Raw genomic sequence first — 26,804 nt, forward strand, 5'->3', positions numbered from 1 at the left:
AATGCATTAATAGGCTTCATTTTACTTTTTAAATGCAAACTATATTTCACAATACTTTATAATAAAAGAGTACAAATAATTTAAAACTCTCAGTGCATGCATTAAAATAACCTTCACATTTAAATTTAATATTCTATTGGTTTCAACCCCAAAACTGGAGAGAATGTGAGAGGTGAAATGTGGACAAACCAAAAAAATACCTTCCCTTAAAGACAAATGTCAAGGAAAACTAGAACTTTTCTGCAAAACAATAGCACAATAACTTTAAAAGTTCTGTCTGAAAGCCCCACCGCTCCCCAACACACACAGTAAACTTGATGGTCCTAAATTGATGTGCCTTAAAATGGATAAGGGTGAAGCAAAGAACAAGTTTTGCTTATAAATTCTTGGGTAGCCTTAAACTGCTTTAACCTCCTAAGGACAGACTAAGGTTCGGGAAAATTTTCAGTGTCTCAGACCAGCACTGGGATTTGCATGTCATGGGTCAACGTGAATTCTGAGGAATAAACACTTTCTTTGCAGGCAGATGAAAAGCAGTTATGCTGAGAAGAAAGAGAAACTTTCTTCTTCATTGCTATCAAAGACAAAAAACACTGTTGCTACAGGATTTTGTATATCTTTTTAAAAAACAATTTAGAATAAAGGGGCCAAAAGGGTTGAAAACAGGATTTCCAAATGCAAAATGTGTAGACTTACTGGTACATGCCATGGAAGGTGGGTCTTTTTCAGCTCGGAAGTAACCTTTTTCACACTGACAGACAGAAGTTGCTTCCATGTAAGTTAAACTGTGTGGAGGGCACTTAGAACATTTTGTGTTCCCAGCAAATGCTTTATAGAATCCTGGTCTGCAAGCTGTAAAAACAGGAAAAATAATTTTTGTTATTATTTCTAGAGTTCATTTGCACATGTACAACATACTTTAATTTATACACACTTTAATCTCAGAGTTCTGGGTCACACATATACAGAAGAGTCAATATATGGTAACATTTAATGAAATTAGTTATTCAAAATTAGTAATATAATGGTAACTTCACATTTCAGCTCAGGAAGCTAATTTTAGAAAGCATACGTGAAACAAACATATACAAAATAAATTGTCTACCAGAGCATAGGGATGCCCTTAAACTGGCAGTAAGGGAAATGATTTTGTGTAGTTCTCGGAGATAGCATTAAATAACATTGAATCACACTGTTTAAAATGTATTTGCATTCTGTTTCTTCTTCAGTCCTTCTGAGTACTAAAGGAAAAAGTCCTAGTGTGGTGCTGGTATATCTTAACACGTGTCCTATTGGTGCTTTTTATTTTTTTAACAAAAGGAAAGCTGGCCTTATGTTCAGAGTTTAGCAAGATCTACCTATAGTTTGAAAACATTGTTTTATTTTTATCATGTTTGTTTTTATTTTTTTTAATTTTTTTTAAATGTTTATTTATTTTTGAGACAGAGAGACACAGCATGAGCAGGGAAGGGGCAGAAAGAGAGGGAGACACAGAATGTGAAGCAGGCTCCAGGCTCTGAGCTGTCAGCACAGAGCCCGATGCGGGGCTCGAACCCACGAACTGTGAGATCATGACCTGAGCCGAAGTTGGACGCTTAACCGACTGAGCTACCCAGGCGCCCCATGTTTGTTTTCATTTTTTTATGGCAAAAAATTTTTCTGTTTATTATACTGAAATACATTCATTTAAAAATTTTGGGGGCGCCTGGGTGGCGCAGTCGGTTAAGCGTCCGACTTCAGCCAGGTCACGATCTCGCGGTCCGTGAGTTCGAGCCCCGCGTCAGGCTCTGGGCTGATGGCTCAGAGCCTGGAGCCTGTTTCCGATTCTGTGTCTCCCTCTCTCTCTGACCCTCCCCCGTTCATGCTCTGTCTCTCTCTGTCCCAAAAAATAAATAAAAACGTTGAAAAAAAAAATTTAAAAATTTTGAACTAATTTCAAAAGTAGGCAGACAAAATATTAAGTAAATAAAGTATATGTACTATACACATATGGCAAGAACCATGAAAATGCAAGCAAATAAGTAAATTAAAAAAATTTTTATACATTTATTTATTATTGAGAGACAGAGAGAGACAGAGCACAAGCAGGGGAGTGGCCGAGAGACGGGGAGACACAGAATGTGAGGCAGGCTCGAGGCTCCAAGCTGTCAGCACAGAGCCCAATGTGGGGCTCGAACTCACAGACTGTGAGATCATGACCTGAGCTAAAGTCAGACGCTCAACCAACTGAGCCACCCAGGTGCCCCCAAATAAGTAAATTTAAAAAAATCACTATGTGATGAAATGTTTTATTGGACCTCATTTGCTCTTTGCTTATTAAATCCATGTTGTCGTTTACAGTGTACATGTTCACAGGAATGGAGGCTCTAAAAAAAGAATCCTATGCTAGGTATGCAGCCAAGGTCCTGAAGGAGGAGCGGGTAGTCTTAGTTGTTTCTGGTCTCAAACAAACCACGGCTGATTAGTTTTTAAATTAACACTGTTAGGGGCACCTGGGTGGTTCAGTCGGTTGAGCCTCCAGCTTAGGCTCAGGTCATGATATTGCGGTTTATGAGTTCAAGCCCCACATCAGGCTCTCTGCTGTCAGCACAGAGTCCTTCGGATCTTCTGTACCCCTCTCTCTGCCCCTTCCCTGCTTGTGATCTTTCAAAATCAAACATTAAAATATTTATATATAAACACTGCTAAACAAAATAAAGAATAATGTATTATGTTTTTTAAAAATGTTTTAAAAACTTTTTTTAATCCAATTCATTTTCACAAAATCCTCTTTTTAGAAATACACAAGAATCTTAACAATAATCTCTTAATAAGGTTTCCGCTTATATATTCAGGAGAGAAAGGAAAAAATGCCACTTATTTTTTTTAGGTAAATTTAATGAATCCCCCCAAAATAACTATGTGTCTTTCTCTAGGTACATTTTGATGAATATTCCTACAGATCTAAGTGACTGCAATTCAACTTATACCAGTAGTATACTATGCACCAGTGACTCATCCTCTAGGAGGGCATAAACCACAAGATGTGCATGTACATGCACACACACACACACATTTGCTGTAAATGGATTATTTTGGATAGTTAGTGTTTCCTTTTATAGTAACATTTATCATAAATCACCTAGCAATTCAATAGAAGTAAAATGATCAATTCTGTACAGTAAAATTACTATTAAAAATTTGGTTATTCACTATCAATGAAGCTCTAAGTGGTGATACATAATAAATATCAACCACAGTCTATTCTCTAACTAGCTGATAAATTAATACTATGTCACTAATCAATACAAACACCGTATCATTAAAATATTTCTCTAAGCCTGTCAAAATTTAGACTATGTAAATAATATATAATTAACCCCTAACATAATATATAATATAATATATGTAAATAATATATAATTAACCCTGGATCCAGCTTGAGGGTTAACCATCCTGTTACCTCTTTCGTTTTTTATTTCTTTTGAGAGAGAGAGAGAGAGGAGAGAGAATGAGGAAGGGCACATATGAGCGGGGGAGGAATAGAGAGAAGGAAAGAGAGAGAATCCCAAGCAGGTTCAATGCTATCAGGGCAGAGCTCCATGCTGGGCTCGAACTCACAAACTGTGAAATCATGACCTGAGCCAAAACCAGAGCCAGGTGCCTAACCAACTGAGCCATCCAGGGGCACCTCTGTTACTCTTTTCAACAGCACCATGACATGCACTTGTGTAATGGCTGAAGGCTCTAAAGGACAGACTGGTAACACTGATTATCATAAAGTAGGTGTTCAATACATTTTCTTTTTTTTTTTGCACTGAATTGAACAGAGTGTGAATACTCTGTTAACTTAATTCCTGCAGACGATTATACATTTCTACTTAGTGCATGTTCTGATCATAGTATAATTCATCTTACCAAAAATTTAGGGTTTTGTTTTTTGTTTTTTTGCTTTACTATAAGAGATGGAAGAAGTGAGTAAAGATATAGAAAGTGATTCAACTGCAGCTCAAAACTAATTATTCTAATACCTCCAGATGAGCTAGCTATAAAACAAAACAAATCTTTTCCATTTGAAATTATTATCCACATGAATTTGAAAATTTTATCACCACAAAAAATACAAATACAAGTTGGATATTGGTACTGCCACTCTCAAACTTATCTCTCATTTGAATACACATAAAAATTTCCTTTAAAAATTTTAAAACGTTGAACTTATAAAAATACATTTGAATTATTAAAATATTACTCACCTTAATATTAAGGTTTCATATAATATTTCATTTAAAAACAATGGATAATGCTGTTAATAATGTTAGAAAGCCATTGTTCTAGGTAGTCACATTCTCTTTATGTAGTACGCAGTAATGGCACACAACATATACTTCTCTTTTAGCTTGAATCATATTAGATTATAACTACTTTTGACGTTTATCACCTCAATTTCTTGTAACTGCCACAAGCCAGACATGGGCATATATCCATAATGCTTAGCATATTTCAAGTATATATTTAGTTTTTACAGAGGTTTGAAAAATTTAATGAGTAAATGAATAATTCACTAATGTCTAGTATGAAATTACTAGAACTCTAAATGTAATAAACATTCTATATATTCAGTTAGTGATTCTAGATTTTGTTTGTATTTCTGTTACAGATGAGATATCAGTACCTAAGCCTTAAGAACTTTTAAATTGTTTTCTTCTTCTCTATCACTTTTTAATTTATCTAATTATAGGGAATGTAAAATTCATTTCCAAAAACAAACCACTGTAGATAAGAGTATTTTCCAATGTATGTCAGTACTGCATGTGTTTGATATTTCTATTAATTTGTAAGAGCTGTTTATTAGCAATATTACAGTTATATTTATTGTTTTTATGTACATTTTTCTATCCATTTTATGACTTTGTGCATAAAAAGAAAGATAATAATCCCATTCATTATAGCATCAAGAACAATAAAATACGTTGGAATAAATTCAACCAAGACGTGAAATATGTATATGGTGAAAATTACAAAACTTTGATGAAAGAAACTGAAGAAGACACAAATGAAAAGATATTCCATGTTCATGGATCAGAAGAATTAATTGTTAAAATGTCCATACTACCCAAAGTCATTTATGTATTCAATGCAAGTCCTATCAAAATTCTAATGACATTTTCCACAGATACAGAAAAAAAATTCCTAAAAATCTGTATGGAACGACAACAACCACAACAAACCCTCCAACAGCGAAAGCAATTTGGAAACCAACCAACAAACAAACAAAACTGGAGGCATCACACTCCCTGATTCCAAACTATAATGAAAGCTATAGTCATCAAAGCAGTAAGTTACTGGCATAAGAATACAAACAGACCAATGGAACAGAACAGAGAGACCAGAAATAAATTCTTTCATATATGGTCAACTAATCTTTGACAAGGGAACCAAGAATATGCAATAGGGAAAGGATAGTATTTTCAATAAATTGTATTGGGAAAACTAGAAACCACAAAGAGAAGAATGAAATTGGATCCCTATCTCGCACCACTCACAAAAATTAACTGGAAATAGCTTAAGGATATATTAAATATAAGACCTGGAACTATAAAACTCCTAGAAGAAACAATAGGGAAAAGCTCCCTGATGTTGGTTTTAGCAAAAATTTTTTGGATAGGACAACAAAAGCAGAAGCAACAAAAGTAAAAATCAACAAATAGGACTACATTAAACTTAAATGCTTCTGCACACCAAAAGAAACAAGCAACAAAATGAAAAGGCAAACCATCTATTTGATAAGATGTTAATATTCAAAATTTATAAAGAATACATGCAACTCAACAACAAAAAAGTAATTGGATTAAAAAATGACTATAGGAACTGAATAGACATTTCCCTCCAAAAGACATCCAAATGGCCAACGGACACATGAAAAGATGCTCAACATCACTAACCACCAGAAAAATGCAAATCAAAACCATAATGAGATATTACTTCATATTTGCTAGAATGGCTATTATCAAAGAGACAAAAAATAACAAGTGTTAGTGAGGCTGTGGAGAAAAAGGAACTCTTCTGCATTGTTGATGGGAACATAAATTATTTAAGCCACTATGGGAAACAGTATAGTTTCTCAAAAAATTAATAGAATTACCATATAATCCAGTAATCCCACTTCTGAGTATTTATCCAAAGGAAATGAAAACAGGGTATCAAAAAGATAACTGCACTCTCGTATTTATTGCAGCATTATTCACAATAGCCAAGATACAGAAACAACCTAAGTGCTTTTCAACAGATGAATGGATAAAGAAGTTCTATAATGATTCTATTTTTTAGTTTCCTTCCATAATATTATAACCTTATTATGTAAATCTGTATTTCTTGTACTACTGCATTCATCTCATCTGCTTGCCTCTGCTTTCTCCTTGCTCAAATCTGTGCCATAGTTACTACCAGTTACATTACTAAATCGTAGAGATGACCATGCTGCTGTCTATTGTCAAAAAAGTAGGAGCTGGCAAACATTGCCCTTTGGCCAAATCTGTCCTAGCCCTTGGTTTGGTAAAGCTTGTGAGCTAAGAATAGCTTGTGGATTTTTAAATGATTACATAGGTACATGGTAACATTGATTTTGATTCTTGGCCTGCAAAGCCTAAAATGTATACCACCTGGCCCTTTACGGAACATGTTTGTTAACACCTGGTCTCTAGCATAAAGTCCAAACTCAGTTTAGCATTTAAATTGCTTCAGAGTTGAGCTCACACCTGTTTTTCCAAACTCAACTTCCACTGTTACATAAATTTTAGACTTCTTCTCCCCACACACACCATATTATTTTTAACAGCTTTATTATGGTGTACTTGACATGAAAAAACCTGCAGGTACATGTAAAGGGAACAAATGGAAGAATTTTGACTTATGTATACAACTATGAATATTTAACTGCAACCAAGATAGTGAACATATACATTCAACTCCAAAAGTTTCCTTGCATCCCTTTATTTTCACCTATTTGCATTTTTATATTTATTTTATTTATTTTAAAGATTTTATTATTAAGTAATCTCTATACCCAATGTGGGTCCCAAACTTAAAACCCCAAGGATCAAGAGTCACATGTTCTACTGACTGAGCCAGCCAGGTGCCCTGGATTTTTATATTTAAAGTATATGTCCTGCAGGTAGCACTTTTCTGGGTCATACATTTTTTTTTAATTCTAATCTGACAACTTCTTTCTTTTAATTGAGATGTTTAGTGTATTTACATTTAATGTAGTTACTGACATTACTAGATTTAAGTCTATCTTGCTACTTTTTCCCCATTTGTCCCATCTGTTCTTTGTCCGTTTTCTTCTTCTTCTTTCTTTTTTTTTTTTTTAATAACTGCATGCTTATTACAATCTCATTTAACCTCCTTTGTTGGTTTATTCGCTCATGAGCAAACTCAGGTGAACACTCATGGGAATGTCTGCAGCTCTCTGGAGCTCTCTTTTAGGGACGCACTCTCCTTTTTCATACTTTGTTTTGTAAAATCTAGCTGTCTGGGTCTACATGGACTCTCAGATCTGTCTTCTTAAGTCACAGAAGGAGTCTACTGGCTTCTATCAGGGTCCCTCCTCCCTGTACCACGGCCTGGAAACTCTCTCAAGACACTAATGGGATAGTTGTACGGCTCTCCTCTTTTATCTTTTTTATTTCCCATCTCTCAGGGATCACAATCTTTCATAATCTGATATATTGTCTTAAAATGATTTTTTCATATATCTTATGTGTCTTCTAGTTTTCTTTCAGGCAACAGATGTTACTAAATCTTGGCTGCAAGTAAAAATCAAACTGTTTTAATCATTTTGAATTATTTTTCTAACTGTCTTCATATTTCTCTGTTTTATAATGTTTTTATCCTAAATTCACCTAGTTAGTTTCTCAAAGACATACTTGAAAAACTTACCTTAAAGTACAATGCAATACAACTACCATCTACCAGATTGCCTAAGGTGAAAAAGACACACAATACTAAGTGTTGGTGAGGATATGGAGCAACATGAGATCTCTCATACGTTGTTGAAGGAGTTTTAATTGGTACTACCACTTTGGGAAACTGTTTGGCAGTATTTACAATAGATGAACATAGATATATCTTTTGACATAACAATCCTACTCCTAGGTATATACCCAACAGAATAGCACAAAGTGAAAGTAGCTTCTATACCATTAAACAGGCATACCAAATCTATTGCCAGGTGAGTCATCACTCTTCCATTCGATTTTAATTTCTGTAATTTTGTTAACTTGTTGACCTTTTTCACCTGAGGTATTTTCTACTCCTTTCATCCCCTACTTTTGTCCTTGTTGCTGTAACTTCTATGTTCCCTTACTCATTTTAATGAAGTATCCTGAGGGAATGGAAGTAAACTGATATGTTCAATCAACTATGGTTAACAAATAAGTTTACACTTCAGTAAATTTCTAATCATGTAATTATAGTATATTTAGTTTAAAATAAACAAATTACAATCAGGCCATTATTTATGAAATATTTGTTTAAATGTTTCCATGTGCCTACTTATAAAGATAGCAACAGTGCTGGAAGAATAAACGCAATGTAATTTGATAATGGTAGATCTATAAAATGCAAAATATATAAGTATTCTCATAAAATTATATAATAAATAATCTAAGTCAAAACATAAGTCTTCTGCTTCAAAAATATGTTGATAATCTGAGGAATTTTAAATGCTCAAAATAATAAGAGATTTCATACATATTATAAGGTAAAAATAATTTTTACAAAAAGCATGTATTAAAGGCACATTCTATATGAGTATAGTTACTGAAATACTACTAATATTAATGAAGTATGTACCCTGCAATGCAATTTCCCTTATAAATTTTTGAAATTTCATTGTCTTTTATTCCTAAAATACAGTTTGAAAGTACTTTCTCTCTCTCCTCTCTCTCACACACACACACACATTCATGTCTCTGCTAAAACAAAATCAAGAAATGTACAAACTGTTTTATACATACATTATGTTAAAAAAGGAATGGTGAGGTTATACATAGCTAGCAATGTTTTGGGGATTTATCTTCATTATCAGAGAACTCTAAGACAAAGGACCAAAAGAAATCCTAGTTGGCATATCATGCAGTTCTCACCATTTGATGAAATATGAATTGCATCTTGTGTGACAGAAACTGCTATTAATATAATTGACTCCCTTTCTCTCATCAGTGTTCAATAGTCTGTAAGTTTAGATAATCCTGAATGACTTATCAGTAAAATATGTGATCTTCATCATTTCTCAAAACATTAGAATTCATGAATTTAAGAAACTGGGATAGGGAATATCATCACTTCTTTCTTAGATGCTGTTCTACAGTTATGAAAATTAAATTTTGCTATCATGTAAGCAGAGAAGGCAGGAAAGATTGGGGAATTAAAAACTAAAAAGAAAATAAAACAAAAACCTAAAATCTAAGGGTAAATAACCATGAATATTTTGCTTCTTTAATCTATTAATAACAATCCAAGGAAAATCTCAAGACCAAATGCAAATCTATTAGTAATAAACTTGTAGGTTGTGCTTCAAAATGTTCAGTCTAACCTTCCTTATAGGGGACTACCATAAAGTCCTCATAAGATGAGGTATATAAAATTGCCCTGTTACTAATTCCAATTTCTAACTTCCATCAAAGAAATTTCTAAAGTGGACTTTCTCTTGAATAAACAAATAGAAAAAACAAAATACCTACAAAACTATATTGTAGGTTACATAACTTTTATCCTAAAGAATCAGAGGAAGGGGCTTTGGGTTCTGAAAAGGATGGAATAAGCAAACTGTGTCCTCTTTCTCTTGCTTATCTACAAAATCTGAGCACGCTATACCCAGCAGATATTTGAGGACTCTGAAAAGTAAGTTGAAGCAGGTATATTGGAGAAGATCAAAATATGCAGTACTTCTGAGTTGGTGATGAGTTCACCATCTTTCTCTCCCTCTCTCCCTTCCCTCCCCCCTGCCTCCCCCAACACTTGGAGCCTAAACTTAATGGACTGAACACCAAAAGTTGGCACCAGGTCACAGACAGAGGTCCAGGACAAGCCTGCTCATTACGGTTTTGGGAGTGGGAAACACAAATCCTAATGTTCAGGAGAGAATGTGAAAATCTGTTCCTCCTTTGCTTCTCTTTCTTTTTTCCCTTCTCTCCTGCCTATCCCTCACATAATCATGTGGTGGTGCTGGTGGTGGTGATGGTGGCCAGTAATGACAGTCCACAGGAGCCAAAATTCCTAAGAAGGGAAAACCTCCTCTTCATTCACTGAAACTGTAGTTCAGAGAGGGTAGTGTCAACTCCCATTGATTGCATTCCTTTTTCTCTCTGCCATCATCTCACTTGGCCCTGGATGCATATCCAGCTGACGAAGTGCACACCAGAGTGGAGTACATAAAGATTCAGCCAGCCTTGTAGCCAAGAGACCTTCATGAGGAGCCATAGTGAACCAGAGAGTACTGGGAAGAGTGTGGAGAGACTGGAGCTTGAGACATCAGTCCCATAGGCTTGTTTATGAACTCCTGGGCTTGCTTCCAAACTGCACATATGGGGATGGGATTCTATTTAACATACCAAAGACTGAGAACTGAACCAAAAGACCACTAGTGACTTTGGTCTCAGACTAGCAATAAGATTTTGAACTTCTGGTTAGGTAAAAAACCTAGAAACTAAATAGTGTTTTTTTAACTATATGACATAGTAACTTATAAAATAAAAAGATACACACAGGCAAATCCACACAAGTTGCCATTAACAAGCATAAAGTGGCTATATCAGATCTTTGTTTTATCTTCCACCATTTTTCTCATTCTTAGATTTATAATTTATATGTTAAAGATGATTTGAAAAAGCATATTCCTTCAAGAGATGCATAATTGTCAACAACAGGGCACTACTTGGAAAGTCAAGTCAGAAATACTTTAGTAGTCTGAGGCTTGTGACATGCACAGTTAAAATTCTAAAGATGTAAGGTACTTACATCTAAAGAGTAAGGTAGTGGGGGTATGGAGACCAAAAGGTTTATATTAGCTGTTTTTTTGTGATTGGATACCATTTTAACTTTTATTGCCATTTATCACCAGTTTGAAAGCAATCTGGTAATAACACTGGCACAATATTAAAAGCTAACCATATTTTTTAAAATACAGATCACCATTTCAGTGTTCTAATATTCATCTTCTAATATAATTTTTAATTAATTTGTTACTCTCAGGTATATTTTAGTCTTAAAATTAAGCCTTATTAATTAAACATTATTAATACAACTTCCTCCATATTTAGTATGACTTTTAAAAATGTGTTTGTTGCATCAGTCATATTTCCAGATATTCTGAAATGAGATGCTATTTAACTTTTTCTTCCCTCATCAGAGATTCTTATTCTTATTTCACTATTTTTTCTAGACATCTAACTGTAATGACAGTTTCTAACTTTTTCTTCAACATTCCTTTCTTTTATACTCCTTAAGCCAACCTAAATTTACTTTTATGAATAAGAAAAGCCATCCCCAAAGAGAACATACCCAATGATTCACTGTAATATACAGTAGTAATAATAGCTACAGCAAAACTATTTATAGTTACTGAGCATTAAGAATGAGCCAGATAACTGTGAAAAACATTTTGTACACAATTTTTTAGGTATGCTTATAAAAATTAGTTACAAAGGATAATAAAGAATGTTGCCTTTGGAGCTAGATTATTTGGCTTTGAGTTATGTTCTTGTATTTTACCAATTCTGTCACTTCAGGCAACTTATTTTTCTGTGCATCATTCGCCTTGTCTGGAAAATGGGGATAAATGATACCACTGAACTCAGAGGTTGTTGTGAGAATTTGAATTAATATGTATAAAGTGATCAGAAGGGTGCCCAGCACATTACTACTTTGATGAGAAAACTGAAGTTAAGTGATATTAAGTAACTTTCTAAGGCAGATAGTATTTTCCAGAAACAGCCTCAACAATTCCTCCCACTCTCCCATTCTTCTGACAATGTCTCATGGGCGCCCTTCCCACAAAAAGTTCTTTCAGGTCCATGTTCCCCATCTCCTGAATCTGGATGTGTTTGTGACTAGTGGGAGTCTATGTGACTTCCTAGGCTAGGTCATAAAAAGTGAGAGCTGTTTCTTCCTTTTGGTATACTTACATTTAGAAACTGGCCACCATGACAAGAGGAAGGCCAAGCAGCCATGGAGAGGACCATGTGGAGAACTGAGGCCCTTGGCCAACGGCTCTGGCTCAGCACCCAGCTGACAACCAGTACTGTCTTGCCAGCAAGGTGAGTGAGCTCCCTGTAATGTAGATTCTCCAGGTCCTTGTATAACCACCTCAGCAAATGCTGTATAAAGCAGAGATGAGCTGTCTTTGCTAAACTTTGTCAAATTTCATACTTAATGATAGTTGCTGTTTTAAGGCAGTATCTTTTGGGGATGTTTTCTTATGAAACACTAACTGGAAGACTTGCTTAAGGTCATATGGTAGGAGAATCAAAGTTAAAACCCAAGTCCTTTCTAATCTGTAATCTGAGTTCTCATCATAGGGTATATTGGTTACTCATTATATCTAGAACATATCTATTCTGTAATCTAGAGCAGTGAGGGAGTGAACTACAACTTTTAAAGGACAACTAGTGATGGTGTTTGAATTATAAATAACTGCTGTAATAAAAATCACTCTTTTGTAGGATTTAATTGACAGATAGCAGTTTTAACTAATGGTTTTATGTCTTCGTACACACTATCTTTTTTCGTAAGAAGCAAAACAAGTATAGCTTTTTTCTCAGACCATTAGAAATAAACATGTATTTCACAACTTTTATCATAAAATTCTTTTGTGACAACCTCATTTTATGGAAAAAATAAGCAAGGCATTTTATCTTTCAAGCTAGAATTAAAGAACAGATGCATAATAAAATGGCTTGTATGCATACATGATTTGAACATTCTGAGCAAACTCACTCATCACCGCTCTGTCTCAAGTACTCTGACACTTTAAAGTTTGTGAAGTTTGACAACCATATCTGCTTCTGGCTTAGCAACAAACTTACAATCCATTCTTCAATCTGACAATCATGAATGTCCCATTGTCATGTATTTGTGGCATTTCTGTAGCTGAATAGCGTAGAAAAGTAATGTAAACATTATTGAATTATACACTAAAAATTTTGCTAATAAGAAAAGCATACATTCTTTTTATAGAGTTACTAATCATATTGATAATTGATATAATAATCACAATTTATCATCCACTGTGTTTTACAAACATCATTCTACTTAAGTCTTATAAAAACCCAAAGATGTAGGTATTAGCATTTTCATCTTATAAATGAGGAGATAAAGGCTTTAACGGTTGCTCAAGCTTATATGAGCAAGCCAGTATTTGAAACTGGGCCTTTCTGACTCTTTAGCCCAAACTTTGTTAGGGACAATACCTTGTCATTATGTGAATATTCATATATGTACACAAATATGCACATACACCTATATATGTATATAGGCAGATATATGAACATACATGAAGATATTCCTGGCAATACTTATACATATTTATCTCCTCCTAAATAACCTACAATTGTGATCATCATTTGCATTCCACATTTTGGCACCTGTTATTTCTTATTTCGTGACAGAACTATGTTGTAAATAACATAACAACTTATGTTATATATGCTATTGCATTGGGACAATACTGCAGATATAGCAAAAGCTCAAATATAAGCCTTACAGATTACCTTTATACATACTTAATATACTTACTAGTCAAAATTATGTGAGAATATTATAGGATAAAGCTTGGCAGAGTAGACACTCAAAATATTCACTACCTTCTCTTCTTAAAAACTGTAAAGATAAAGTACTACAGTAGGATTTAAAATTGATAAGCTTTTTCATTGAGTTCACCTTCTTCATTAGTAAATATTCAGATAATATCTGTTTTTCCATAGAAGCTTGAAATGGTTATTTATACCACTAGTTGAAATGTGAATGGGTGTTTTCAATGTAGTTCCACCATAAGTACCCTCTACAGTAAAACTCTATCTAGTGCTTGAATTTCATAATTATACTTTCACAGTTTTACTTTGTATTCAGTATCACAATGTTTGCATGTTGAATAACAACTAATGGGGTTACTGAACAGTAGTTACTTTATCACTTTCTATTACCACTTTAAAATAAGCTATCAAAACCTTGGTTTACATTTCATTGGAGTTCTCTGAAATACTGAATTGAAGGAAACTGGAAAAGCATCCAGTTTCAAGTACAAGTAGAGTACTTACACTGATCCAGCATGGTTTAGATATAACAGATTCTCACGGATAATGAGGGCACATTCAAGGGTGAAATACTGCATGTAGCAACAGCAGAAACTTAAGATTCAGAACCTCCAATACATTGCTTGCAAAAGCTCTACATGGCTATATAATCAACAGAAACTATGATATGCAGATTTTACAGATGTGATGTTTCTGACAAGAATATGGTCTCTTAATTTGGTTCATATCTAGTTCCAGCATGAAGAGCCATTCTATATATTAATGCCATTGACCTGAACCTGAATTTCCAAGTGACGATTTTACACCCAGGCAGATCATCTGTAACCTGGTGCTTGGATAAATCCAATTTTCATAACAAGCAGGAGCTTTCCTGAAACACCAGTTATAGCATTTCATGAACCCATATAAAGTGTTTCTATTGGACAATTTGGAACTAAAAGAGGCAGTTTTCAATTTTAGCTATAAATCCCATTAATCAGAAGTTGTGTACTTATAAAATCTTGTGTAAATCTTTTATATCTGGGCATGTGTAAATATTTTAAACACAGTGGAGTAATTCTTAGCAAATCTTTCTTTATGCAACTCCAAACTCTCTAATTAATCTATTTTATACATATGTAGATCAGATTTCCTCAAATTGGAACATACTCTAAAATACCTAGGCAAAATAGGTGTTAGCCCAAAAACATTTCATTATCAACTTAAGGCAATTTGTGTCTCATGTCTGTTCCAAGTGCATATTACACAGGCCTCCAATAAAACAGGTATTTGTTTTGCAGTGCTTTGATTATCTAGGGCCACCTCAACACCAGTATATGAGCACTTGTGAGAAGAAACTAACTCTGTGTTGAAATTCTCATTCTCTAATAGTGTTTATTATATATTAGGTGCTCAATAAATATTTGCTAAATGAATAAAAAAATCTGTGGTCTTTGATATTCTTTGGCTTACAAAATCAATGTTTAAATATACAGTAAATATTACTAAATTATAAGTATTCTGATACAACTTGTCTAAGTAGGCAGGAACACTTGCAAAAGATACCTGGAATTAACATAAAATTTTACTATACCTGTTACCAAAGAAATATATTCAAGCACTATTTAAAAAACTAATCCTAAATTGTTATCCAGGCTTTTATTTTGAAGCCTACGATTTTATAACTTTTGTCTCAAATTGCTGTATTGACAAATATATTCAGCTTCCATGTTTGACTGCATATTTTAATTTGAATGCATGTGTAATTTTCCCTTTTTGCACCTTTGCAAACACAAAAATTAATACAAAAATAACAGTGCTATTGCAAAAACCATTTAGCTGATACTGCATTTTCAAGTACAATCACCTTTGATTATTCTCAAGTGGAACAACTTTGGTAAATGCATAATTGACTACAGTTACTATTCACTCAGCATATAATAGAGAAGTCGTGGGTAGAGATTGTGTAAGATGCAGTGAAGAGGTAATGAATATACACCTCAAGTTATATGAGAATATTAGACACTACATGATTAAATACCTCATAAATGGTAGGGATAATACATGCCTGGAGTTTCAAGAAGAAACATGTTAATATGGAGTGCCGTAGCTAAAATCAGCCTAGAGATGTGGCATTTTACCTGGTCCTTTTCCGTGAAAGGTAAAATGGGAAAAAAGAATGAGAAAAAAAGACATAAAGGTGAAAGTAAGTATCACAAGTTCCTAAATCACAGAGGAAACCAGCTTGGATAAAATAAAGAGTTGACAGTGGAAAAGGAGATAGAAAGTAGTTAATGGAGGATGATGATCAGGAGTCTTATAAAATAGCTTAAAAAATTCATATTGGGGTGCATGGAAGCCTCAACTGGTTGAACATCCAACTATTGATTTTTACTCAAGTCATGATCCCAGGGTACTGGAACTAAGCCCCGCATGGGGCTCCATGCTGAGCATACAGCATTCTCTCTCTCTCTCTCTCTCTCTCTCTCTCTCCCCCCTCCCCTGCTCATGCTCTCTCTAATTAAAAAAAAAAAAATTACATATTTACCTTGAAGAACACAAGTTTAAACTGGAATCTACTTAAAATAAACAAACAAATACACAAACAAACAAACCAACTTGAATCTGCTGACAGCATACCAAATCTACTAAAGAAGTCTGGGATAAGAGACCAAGTAGGAGACAAAGGGATTGATCCTGAGAAGAAATATTCAACAACAAAGCAGGTGGTGGTAAAAGAGGAAAAAGTGACACTGTGAAAAAGATAACTTTTAAAATGATATGGAAACAAACAAGGTAGAGATTAAGTACAGTTTAAAAATACCTATTAAATATATTTAATATACTTACTGATGTTAAACTCTATATGATTGTGAATAGGGTTTGCAGCTTTTGACACAGAAATATTATATTCAAATCCCACTGGTTAAAATACATTGCCTTAGGTTTATTTTGGTTAATTATTTAACCCCTGCAAGTCTGAATTTACTCATCTGTAAAATGGAGATGAAAACAGATCTACCTGTTGGTATGCACAATATAATGTGTATAATGGATTTAGTTGATACCTAGCTATTATAAGCAATGGATGAAGGCTAGATCCATGTTTTAACATCAATCAGTCCATATACATTCATACTGCCAAGAAAGAAACTCTCTTGTATTCTAAATAGTCAGGAAGACAGATGTAATGGCCAAAGATGCCAGTCATGTATTTCATAGATGAATTTCCATTTTCCAATAAATGGAATTTTAAATGCATAGTATGCAACTATAACTATACTTAATGAATATATTCTATCTTATATAATCAAAAAAAGCACTTTAGGATTTAACAAACTTATGGTTAAGCTTTGCAATGTCTGATTTTATCCAAATATTCATACTCAATATTTTTAACTTTTATATTCCTTCAAAGTAAATCAGATAAAAAGAAACTAAATTTTAAACATGGATTAGGTTTGCTTTGTGGAAAAAAGGTAATTCAGGAGAAAGAAGTCTTTCTACATTTTCCAACTCAGAAAAATAAAAGTTTTTGTTTGAGACAAGTGAATTTAATTTTGTGGTAACCTAATTCATTGTTTGAAGTAAGTCTAAGATTTAAAATAGAGTTATATACATATATATTGCTCAATTTTACATGTACTTTTAAGAAAAATATAAGCCTGGTAGATAGCTCTACCAAATATCCAACAAAAATTTCTTCTCTTTTCCTCTTATTTTTTAGGAAGATGATCTCTTCTAAACCACTCTAATCAAGTTGTCTTAAAGATTAGTAGGGGAAATCTACCTACTGTAAGTGAATCCACTTGAAACCTATTCTAATGTGAATCCACTCAATAAACATATACTGTGTGCTAGTTTATTCAATCATTTCTGCTAAGTGCATAAAAAGGCTTTGGGTGATAAAATCTCCTTTTAATTTCTTCAAAATTCCTTTTATGGAATTTAAGGGTCTTCTTCTTTTTCTCATAATGATGGAGAATAATTTATCATAGGAATTCAGGAACTGCTTCTCTATATTAAATTCTCAAGAATACAGGCCTTCCTGGGGCACCTGGGTGGCTCAGTTTGTTAAGCGTCCAACTTAAGCGTCCCACTCTTGATTTCAGCTCAGGTTACAATCTCATGGCCCTGAAATCAAAACCTATGTCAGGATCCTCGAAGGGCATGGAGCCTGCTTAAGATTCTCTCTCTCTCTCTCTCTCTCTCTCTCTCTCTCTCTCTCTCTCTCTCTCTCTCTCTCTCTTCCCCCACCCCCACCTTCTTCCCTTCTCCCCTGGTTTCAGGTGAACTCTTTCTCTAAAAAGAAAAAAGAAAAAAGAAAAAAGAAAGAAAGAAAGAAAGGAGGGAAGGGAAGGGAGGGCAGAGGAGGGAGGGGAGGGGAGGGGAGGGGAGGGGAGGGGAGGGGAGGGGAGGGGAGGGGAGGGGAGGGAAGGGAAGGGAAAGGAAAGGAAAGGAAAGGAAAGGAAAGGAAAGGAAAGGAAAGGAAAGGAAAGGAAAGGAAAGGAAAGGAAAGGAAAGGAAAGGAAAGGAAAGGAAAGGAGAAAAAAAAGAATACAGGCCTTCCTTTATCAATTTCAGATATAATGTAACATTTAGGGGCAGAAACCCTAGTGCCAGATAAGTTGGATTAAAAGCTTGACCCATCCACTTATTAACTATGTGACCTAAGGAAAGTTAACTTCTCTGTGTCTCATTTTCTCATCTATGAAATAGTTGTAAAAACAGCTCTTATCTTATAAGGGTATCTTGATAATTTAATTGAGTCAACATTTTTAAAGCAGTATCCCACACACAGTAAGTGCTAGGTAATGATTCTCTTATATATGATTTTATCTAACCATGTAAAGTATCTTTATATTTTGGGAACTTAACACATAAGAAATGAATTATGATTTAGAAAATGGTTAGCTATTAATACATAAGGCAAATATTTTATAATTTCACTATTTCTTAAATAAAACAGCATCAGCTTTCATATGAATAATAGTTACTTTTTTCAAAGTTCTAGACTGTTTCCAAGGTTTAAAATGGTCTATAATTTGATGAGAAAATTATTTAAAACACACAATTATATACACTTTTACCATGCATCTCTCACCCATAATGTTTCAAAGCAAAAGACTAAGTGGGACTATAAAATGTTTAAGCTATTAGTGACTATAGAGATAATCTTCTTCCACAGCACTCTTGTTCTACAAAGCAGACAGAATGTTAGAAAGATACAGCTCATTCCTCAGAATTTCGCCTTGGGACAGTAACAGAGCTGGACTTAGAACATAAGCCTTCTGACTCCCTGGATTTCCTGGAGGAAAGATTTCCTCAATACCACAAATCATGCATCAGGTCTCTACACCTTAAATATTTCATTAGCTTTCTATTATCTCTTTCCTTCTCCTTGGAGTATCATAATCAGAGTCACCTGTAGTATTTTTGAAGTAGAGACACTATGATTTTGTTCAGAATTGGGTATGATGACTAGTTTTGTGGCAACTTTCCCACTCTTATGAACAATCTGTATAAACATCCAATGTCTTATGTGGTTTCCTATCTTTGCCTTCAGCTGGTAAATCACTACCTCATTCCTGTGGCTCTAACTCCAAAAGATGCTGCATCTGTCTCTTTATCTCCAAGTCCACATCATCATCATCTTTTGCCTAAATGGTTACAATGATTCTTCTACTTTTGCACCCACGACCTTAAAATATAGTTTTGACACTATAGTCAGAGTGATCTTTTAAAAATGTACATCAGAGGGGCGCCTGGGTGGCTCAGTCGGTTGAGCGTCTGACTTCGGCTCAGGTCATGATCTCTCAGTTCGTGAGTTCGAGCCCCGCATTGGGCTCTGTGCTGACAGCTCAGAGCCTGGAGCCTGCTTCAGATTCTGTGTCTCCCTCTCTCTGCCCCTTCCCCGCTCATGCTCTTCTCTGTCTCTCAAAAATGAATAAGCATTAAAAATTTTTAAAAATGTACATCAGAGTTTACAGGCATAGACTTTAGAGTAAAATATTTCACCTTACTACTTGAATCCTCTAATTGCTAGAATTACAGTTTGAATAAAATCTAAATTACTTATACTGCTTAAAGGGCAGTTCTGTAAGATCTGGCCCCTGCCTACCTCTCCAATCCCTCTCCTCTACCCTCATTTTGTTCCAGTCATACTGGCCCTCTTACTCCTTCTGAAATACACCAAAGATATTTGTGCTTTAGATTTGATCCTCTAACTAGTCTGTATCATATCATGTGTTCTGCATAGTATTAACTACAAGTTGAATTTATTTTGTTCATTTATTAGTTTTTATTGCTATTCTTGAGAGCAGGAAACATTATTCTTGTTGATGACCTATCCCTTGTCCCTAGAACAGAAGTTGCCAAAAGGAGTTTATTCAATAAGTATTTGTTGAATGAGTGACTGTGACTCTTATGGTCAATATAGGTTCAACTATCTTCCAGGTCAATTATCAGTAAATTGCTACCACTATTTACTGGAGAAGATATATTGCTTAATATTGTTTCTCCAATATATACCCTCAGGATGCCCCTAGCAGAACTTGGACCTCGTATTTCTTCAAAGTGCTCTTGATCAATTTCAACAGTTTCTCTCTTAGGTCTACAATAAACATGATCTTTGTTCACAGAAAGAGAGCCTATTTTGAGCATCATAAAGGAGTTTCTTGCATGAAGAATATATATAAGAGTTCTGTCTAAGGGGTAATATTCATTTATGTCTCTAGCCTTTCAGTAATTTTCCTTACTTCATAAAACGCAATTTTCCCCATTACTCTGTCAACTCCTTGAGGCTTCTTCTTTTGCTTGCATGGAACCCTCAGATGTAAAATCAACATAGTCAGCATGTTAGGTTATGTGTGTACCCATTAGAGTGCCTAGTTACAGTAACTTGCCAACGATGAGCAATCAAAAACTATGAGCTAGTGATGAAGATTCTGGTCCTTATGTGCCTGTGTGCCAGTATTAATTCAGGCAGTGAGGAATTTATGTCTTCACTGGGTATTGGGTATTGGGAAATATAAGGGCTATGTGTTGCTGCATATAACAGCACTTTCTTAATTAAGATTGGAAGCCAGAATTAGCTTTACTCAATATGTATTATTGCCTTACAGATGAGAACACTGAGGCAGTGCAGCATGATGAAAGATGCCAGCAGTTTAATTACAATATCTTAGTGTTATATGAAAAAGATCATTCTGTTTCTTATACCTGAAAAAAAAAAGGTTATTAAATTATTGAAAAGAACTTAATAGTCACTTTTGGCAGGTTTTCAAGTATATTTCCTAATTAAATAATATTTTTGGACATGTTTACTTTTCTTTAATAGTAAATAATGCCACAATGGTTGTACATTTTTTACTTTTACTAAGAGGTAAGCTAGTGTGAATCAGGAAACCTGCACAGTGTATAGACGATAAAAATACCTGAATTAACAATTCAAGTTTTTGTAAATATTAATAATAGATTTAAGACTTCAAGTAAATTTTCATTTTCCTATATTGACTGTGACTATGAAAAATAATTTAAATATTTTATAAAATACTTAAGATTAAAGAAACATACAAAACCAATGTTGATCAAATATTCCCCAGGACAATTTTTCAGTGTTGTCATTTTTATAGATGTGTTTCATGAGTAAACTACTTCAGTGATTTGCATTAAGAGACTTTAGAGAAAGTGACAAGGGTTACTGCTTGATAATTTATTAGAGGAAATGAAATTCTCATTTACTGAATTCTATAAAATATATCTTGATATCTTGTACACATTCATGTTGAAATGCAGTACAAATGCCTAAGTGATAAATTAGCTTTTGTTTGTTTGGTTATTGAAAAATAGATAACATTCACAAACTGAGCAATTAGACATGTTTTCTTCTATTTCCTAAGATGCAATTTGATTATAATTCATGTGTAATTTCTGAACCACAGTACCTTAGGCTTTTTGCCAAATGATTCCAACTTAAACCAGCCATTATACTTTGGCCTAATTAAAAAATAAACTGCATGGAACTCTCAGATTTTCACATCTGCCCTATCTCTGCCTCCAGCAGGCAATCAAAACTGTGTCCACACTAGCCTTGTATTAGATGTTTATGAATATACTATCTCAACCATTAAACTGCAGACTCCTGGAATTCAAAGAATATGCCACATTCATCTTTGTATCCTCTTACACCCAACAGAGGGTCTGCTAAATGGTCTGCTGAGCACTAGTAAACTTTCAGTAAATATCTATTGAATTAAATTGGATGAGAGGACTGAGAAATTACACTAAGAATCTGGGTAATGGGACTGTCAGTCACTGTGTAATTAAGCAGTACAAGGGAAAATGCTGAGTGTGCATGCTTGCATTGCTGGAGGGAAAGCAGGCACAAAGGCCACCAGATTGAAAGCATTACAGGACAGAGACATGTAATTCACTGAGCACTTAATATGTATCGAGTATGCGGTGAAACACCATACATTCACCATCTCATTCAATCAATCACAGCCAATTTATAAGATAGGAAGGATTTATCTCACTGCAATATACATGAGAACCTTGAGGCAATATGGTGTGATGGTTAAGACTTAAATGCATTCTGCTTTCAGAACTTGAGTTTGATTCCTGGTTTTGCCAATTAAAACCACTCTGTAGCACTGACACAGATAGAAGCCTAGATGGCAATTGGGAAATATTTCTCAAAATGTAAAACAACATTTTTTGACATCACTATCAGATTTCTATTATTCCTCTTATATTTGAATGATAGCCTGGTATTTAAGACCCTTTACATTTTTTTTAATGTCTATTTATTTTTGAGAGAGAGGGAGAGCACAAGCAGGGGAGGGGCAGAGAGAGGGAGACACAGAATCTGTAGTAGGCTCCAGGCTCCAAGCTGTCAGCACAGAGCCTGATGCAGGGCTTGAACCCACAAACTGTAAGATCATGATCTGAGCCAAAGTCAGGCACTTAACCTACTGAGCCACCCAGGCGCCCTGGAATCCTTCACAATTTGATCCTGGCAAGCTTTCATAACTTCTTACCTATTGTATAAATCAATGTAGCCACCCTAAATACTTTTTGTTCCCCCAATATACTCTGCATTCTCCAGAGCCTCTGCAAATACTGTCCTTTAAACTAGAATACCATGTTTGAAGTTGACCTAAAATCAGTTTCATCATAAGATTCAGATTTTTCTATTTAAAAGGCATTTTTTGCTGCCATTGTTGTCCATGATTTATCTGTATCAATTAAACTCTATTATTAAAGTTAAATTGGGGCCCCTGGGTGGTTTAGTCAGTTAAGTGTCTGACTTCAGCTCAGGTCATGGTCTTAGAGCTGGTGGGATCAAGCCCCCATGTGGCTCAAAGCCTGGAACCTGCTTCAGATTCTACCTCCATCTCTCTCTGCCCCTCCCCCGCTCATGCTCTGTCTCTTTCTCTCTTTCTCTCTGTCTCTCAAAAATAAACAAACATTAAAAACAATTAAGTTAATTTGTAGTCATCCCCAGCCCCCTATGCTAGCTAATGAATTCTTTGAGATCAGAGACAATGAAGCTTTCTCTTTGTCTCATATATGCCTGTACTAACAACCCCAATGCTTCAAGGCTCTGGTGTTCTGTTTGGCCAGTGAACCCTGTTCAACTGCAATTAAGCTAACTCTTTTAGGAAGCAAGAGCACTAGTCTTGCTTGGTCAACTGGGGAGAGAACAAGCAGCAAGAGCAGGCTGAATAAATGCCAGACCTTTCTGTGTCACATTCAAGTTGGAGCAAGTGACATAAACATAAATATGAACTTTCAAACCAGTGAAAACTATTTTGTTTCCCTAATTTTGAGTTCACACTTACACAAACTGTTTTCAGGCACTGACAATTTTTATTTTTGAAAATTATCTTTTTATTCTTTTTATTTTAAATTTTTTAAAATTTAAATCCAAGTTAGTTTACCTATAGTGTAATAACGGTTTCATGAGTACAACCCAGTGATTCATCATTTATATATAACACCCAGTGCTCATCCCAACAAGTGCCCTCCTTAATGCCCATCACCCATTTAGCCTGTCCCCCCAACCCAACATCCCTCCAGCAACCCTCAGTTTGTTTTCTGTATTCAAGAGTCTCTTATGGGTTTGCCTCCCTCTCTGTTTTTATCTTATTTTTCCTTCCATTTTCCTATGTTCATCTGTTGTGCTTCTTAAATTCCACATATGAGTGAAATCATATATTTGTATTTCTCTAACTGACTTATTCCATTTAGCATAATACATTCTAGCTCCACCCATATTGTTGCCAATGATGAGATTTCATTCTTTTTGATCACTGAGTAATATTCCATTGTGTGTGTGCGTGCGTGCGTGTGTGTGTGTGTGTGTGTGTGTGTGTGAAATCTTCTTTATTCATCAATCGATGGACATGTGGGCTCTTGCCATAATTTGGCTATTATTGATAGTGCTGCTATAAACATTGGGGTGCTTTCAATGTTAAATCTTTGACAACTTTTCATTATAAGTGACTTTGTTATTTCAAGAATATCATCAGGCAAAGGAAAGAAATCACAGTAAAATCTCCATTCTATTAAGTTTGGTTTTTATCCCTATGTAAACTTGGTTTGGTTCCTTCAGCCAAATGAAAATCTAAGGAATTAAAAGGACCAGAGTAAAGTGCTCACTAGTTCCACCTTATACCCTCATGTCTTCTTATGATGCAGCTGAGAAATCCAGTGCTATTTAGTCATATCCCATGCAGACATGGCAAAAGTGGAGACAGGGATAGGGAGTTCTGTAGTTATTGGTCTAGAATTTATGAGCTGGAAGTTGGAACAGCAAGTAGATGACAGCTAGCAGCTACCCTGAATCTACAATCAAAAAATAAGCCAGATATAGATAATATCACCAAGGGAATGTAACAGTCACAGACATATTTTTTTTTTTCCTGTATAGGTCCTTACAGCTCGAGCAATGTTTTCAGACACTAGGATACCTTAAAGATGCTTTTTAACTAGAAAGTCCCCTTATTTCTCTTTGAAATATAATACAATCTTTTAAAATGGTTTTAAGAAGCTGAGTTAGAATATAGAAGGCAACTAGGTTTCTTGAGATATTGACTTTGAAATAAAAATCCAGTATGAGTCGTTTATCTGGAAAGTGAAGGGGGATGAGTGGGAGGCAGCACATTAAAAAGATGTTTTTAAGCTAGCTACCAGTGTGGATGACTGTGGAGTTTAATCTAGTTGGGAAACTAAGAGAGCCAAGAGTAGAACAGGTAGCTGAGAATTATCCCACCAAAAAGCTGAAGAAGTTGGGATATTTATATACCAATTCTCATCCGTCATTCACTGAGGGCTGCTCCTGGGGCACATTAATTCTCCACAAAGTAAAATCCAACCTCAAGGGGCTAGTGAATTCTGAAGCAGTAAGAGTAAAAGGGTGAGACAAGACACACCTGCTGCAAGTGTACATTTGGTTGTTGTGTGCTGTTCCTTTCAGAATTGCAATGTCTTCACGTAAGCCCTAGGACATTCGAATCACCCAAACTCTCCTAGGCAGTCTCTACTGATCCTGCCCATTGCTAGTTCCTGCGTCAATTTATGAGGGATTGCAGTATTTCCATTCAGGTTTAATCAGACCTTCATTCATCACATATATATTTTACACTGCCACCCACAGGGAAGGAAGCTCTGCCAAACTAAAAAACTCTGAATTCTTAGAATGACACATGAGTTTTTTTCACAAAATCTGTGTGGATCTTTAAAATATTGGTCATTTTTGTATTGTAAAAGTAGAAATGGTTTATTTAGTAGAAGTTAAAATTTCTGAACTAAGTAGAGATCACAAAATGAACTAAAATTTGAAATGGAAAAAGTGGGCCCATAGTTATAAGCTTCTCTTGGAGCAAACACTAATAATTTCCCATCTCCAAAGTCAAAAGGATATAAAGGTTAAAAGTAAAAGAACTGGGGTGCCCAGGTGGTTCAGTCGGTTAAGCGTCCGACCTCTGCTCAAGTCAAGATCTCACAGTGAGTTCGAGACCTGCGTTGGGCTCTGTGTTGACAGCTCAGAGCCTGGAGCCTGCTTCGGATTCTGTGTTTCCCTCTCTCTCTGCCCCTCCCCCGCACTCTCTCAAAAATTAATAAATTCGAAAAATTTTTAAAAAGTAAAAGGACTTTGTGGTGAAAACTGGGGGGATAGGTAGAGATAGAGGACATTTCTGAAGCTATGTTCATCTTTCTAAGGAAACACAATTAGAGTTCTATCCTACTTTACCCAGAGTGACATGTAAATGCCTACGCATGTAAAAAGCATTATGAAGATAAAAAGCTTCTGCACAGCAAAGGAAACAACCAACAAAACTAAAAAGCAACCAACGGAATGGGAAAAGATATTTGCAAATGACATATCGGACAAAGGGCTAGTATCCAAAATCTATAAAGAGCTCACCAAACTCCACACCCAAAAAACAAATAACCCAGTAAAGAAATGGGCAGAAAACATGAATAGACACTTCTCTAAAGAAGACATCCAGATGGCCAACAGGCACATGAAAAGATGTTCAATGTCGCTCCTTATCAGGGAAATACAAATCAAAACCACACTCAGATATCACCTCATGCCAGTCAGAGTGGCCAAAATGAACAAATCAGGAGACTATAGATGCTGGAGAGGATGTGGAGAAATGGGAACCCTCCTGCACTGTTGGTGGGAATGCAAATTGGTGTAGCCACTCTGGAAAGCAGTGTGGAGGTTCCTCAGAAAATTAAAAATAGACCTATCCTATGACCCAGCAATAGCACTGCTAGGAATTTATTCAAGGGACACAGGAGTACTGATATATAGGGGCACTTGTACCCCAATGTTTAAAGCAGTACTCTCAACAATAGCCAAATTATGGAAAGAGCCTAAATGTCCATCAACTGATGAATGGATAAAGAAATTGTGGTTTATATACACAATGGAATACTACGTGGCAATGAGAAAGAATGAAATATGGCCTTTTGTAGCAACGTGGATGGAACTGGAGAGTGTGATGCTAAGTGAAA

The 26,804-nt window shown here is 35.1% G+C and overlaps 1 protein-coding gene across 7 annotated transcripts in view; it reads right to left on the reverse strand.

Annotated features, from left to right (window-relative positions):
- Positions 1 to 26,804, reverse strand: part of EPHA6 (EPH receptor A6) — an 872,130-nt gene that overhangs the window by 507,238 nt on the left and 338,088 nt on the right. For all 7 annotated transcript variants that reach the window (XM_058731672.1, XM_058731667.1, XM_058731668.1 and 4 more), the window contains one exon: positions 697 to 852. In XM_058731672.1, coding sequence (XP_058587655.1) covers positions 697 to 852 — 156 coding nt within the window. The remainder of the gene's footprint in view (positions 1 to 696; positions 853 to 26,804) is intronic.

Source organism: Neofelis nebulosa, chromosome 5, assembly GCF_028018385.1.
Source record: "Neofelis nebulosa isolate mNeoNeb1 chromosome 5, mNeoNeb1.pri, whole genome shotgun sequence".
Classification (NCBI taxonomy): Eukaryota; Metazoa; Chordata; class Mammalia; order Carnivora; family Felidae; genus Neofelis; species Neofelis nebulosa.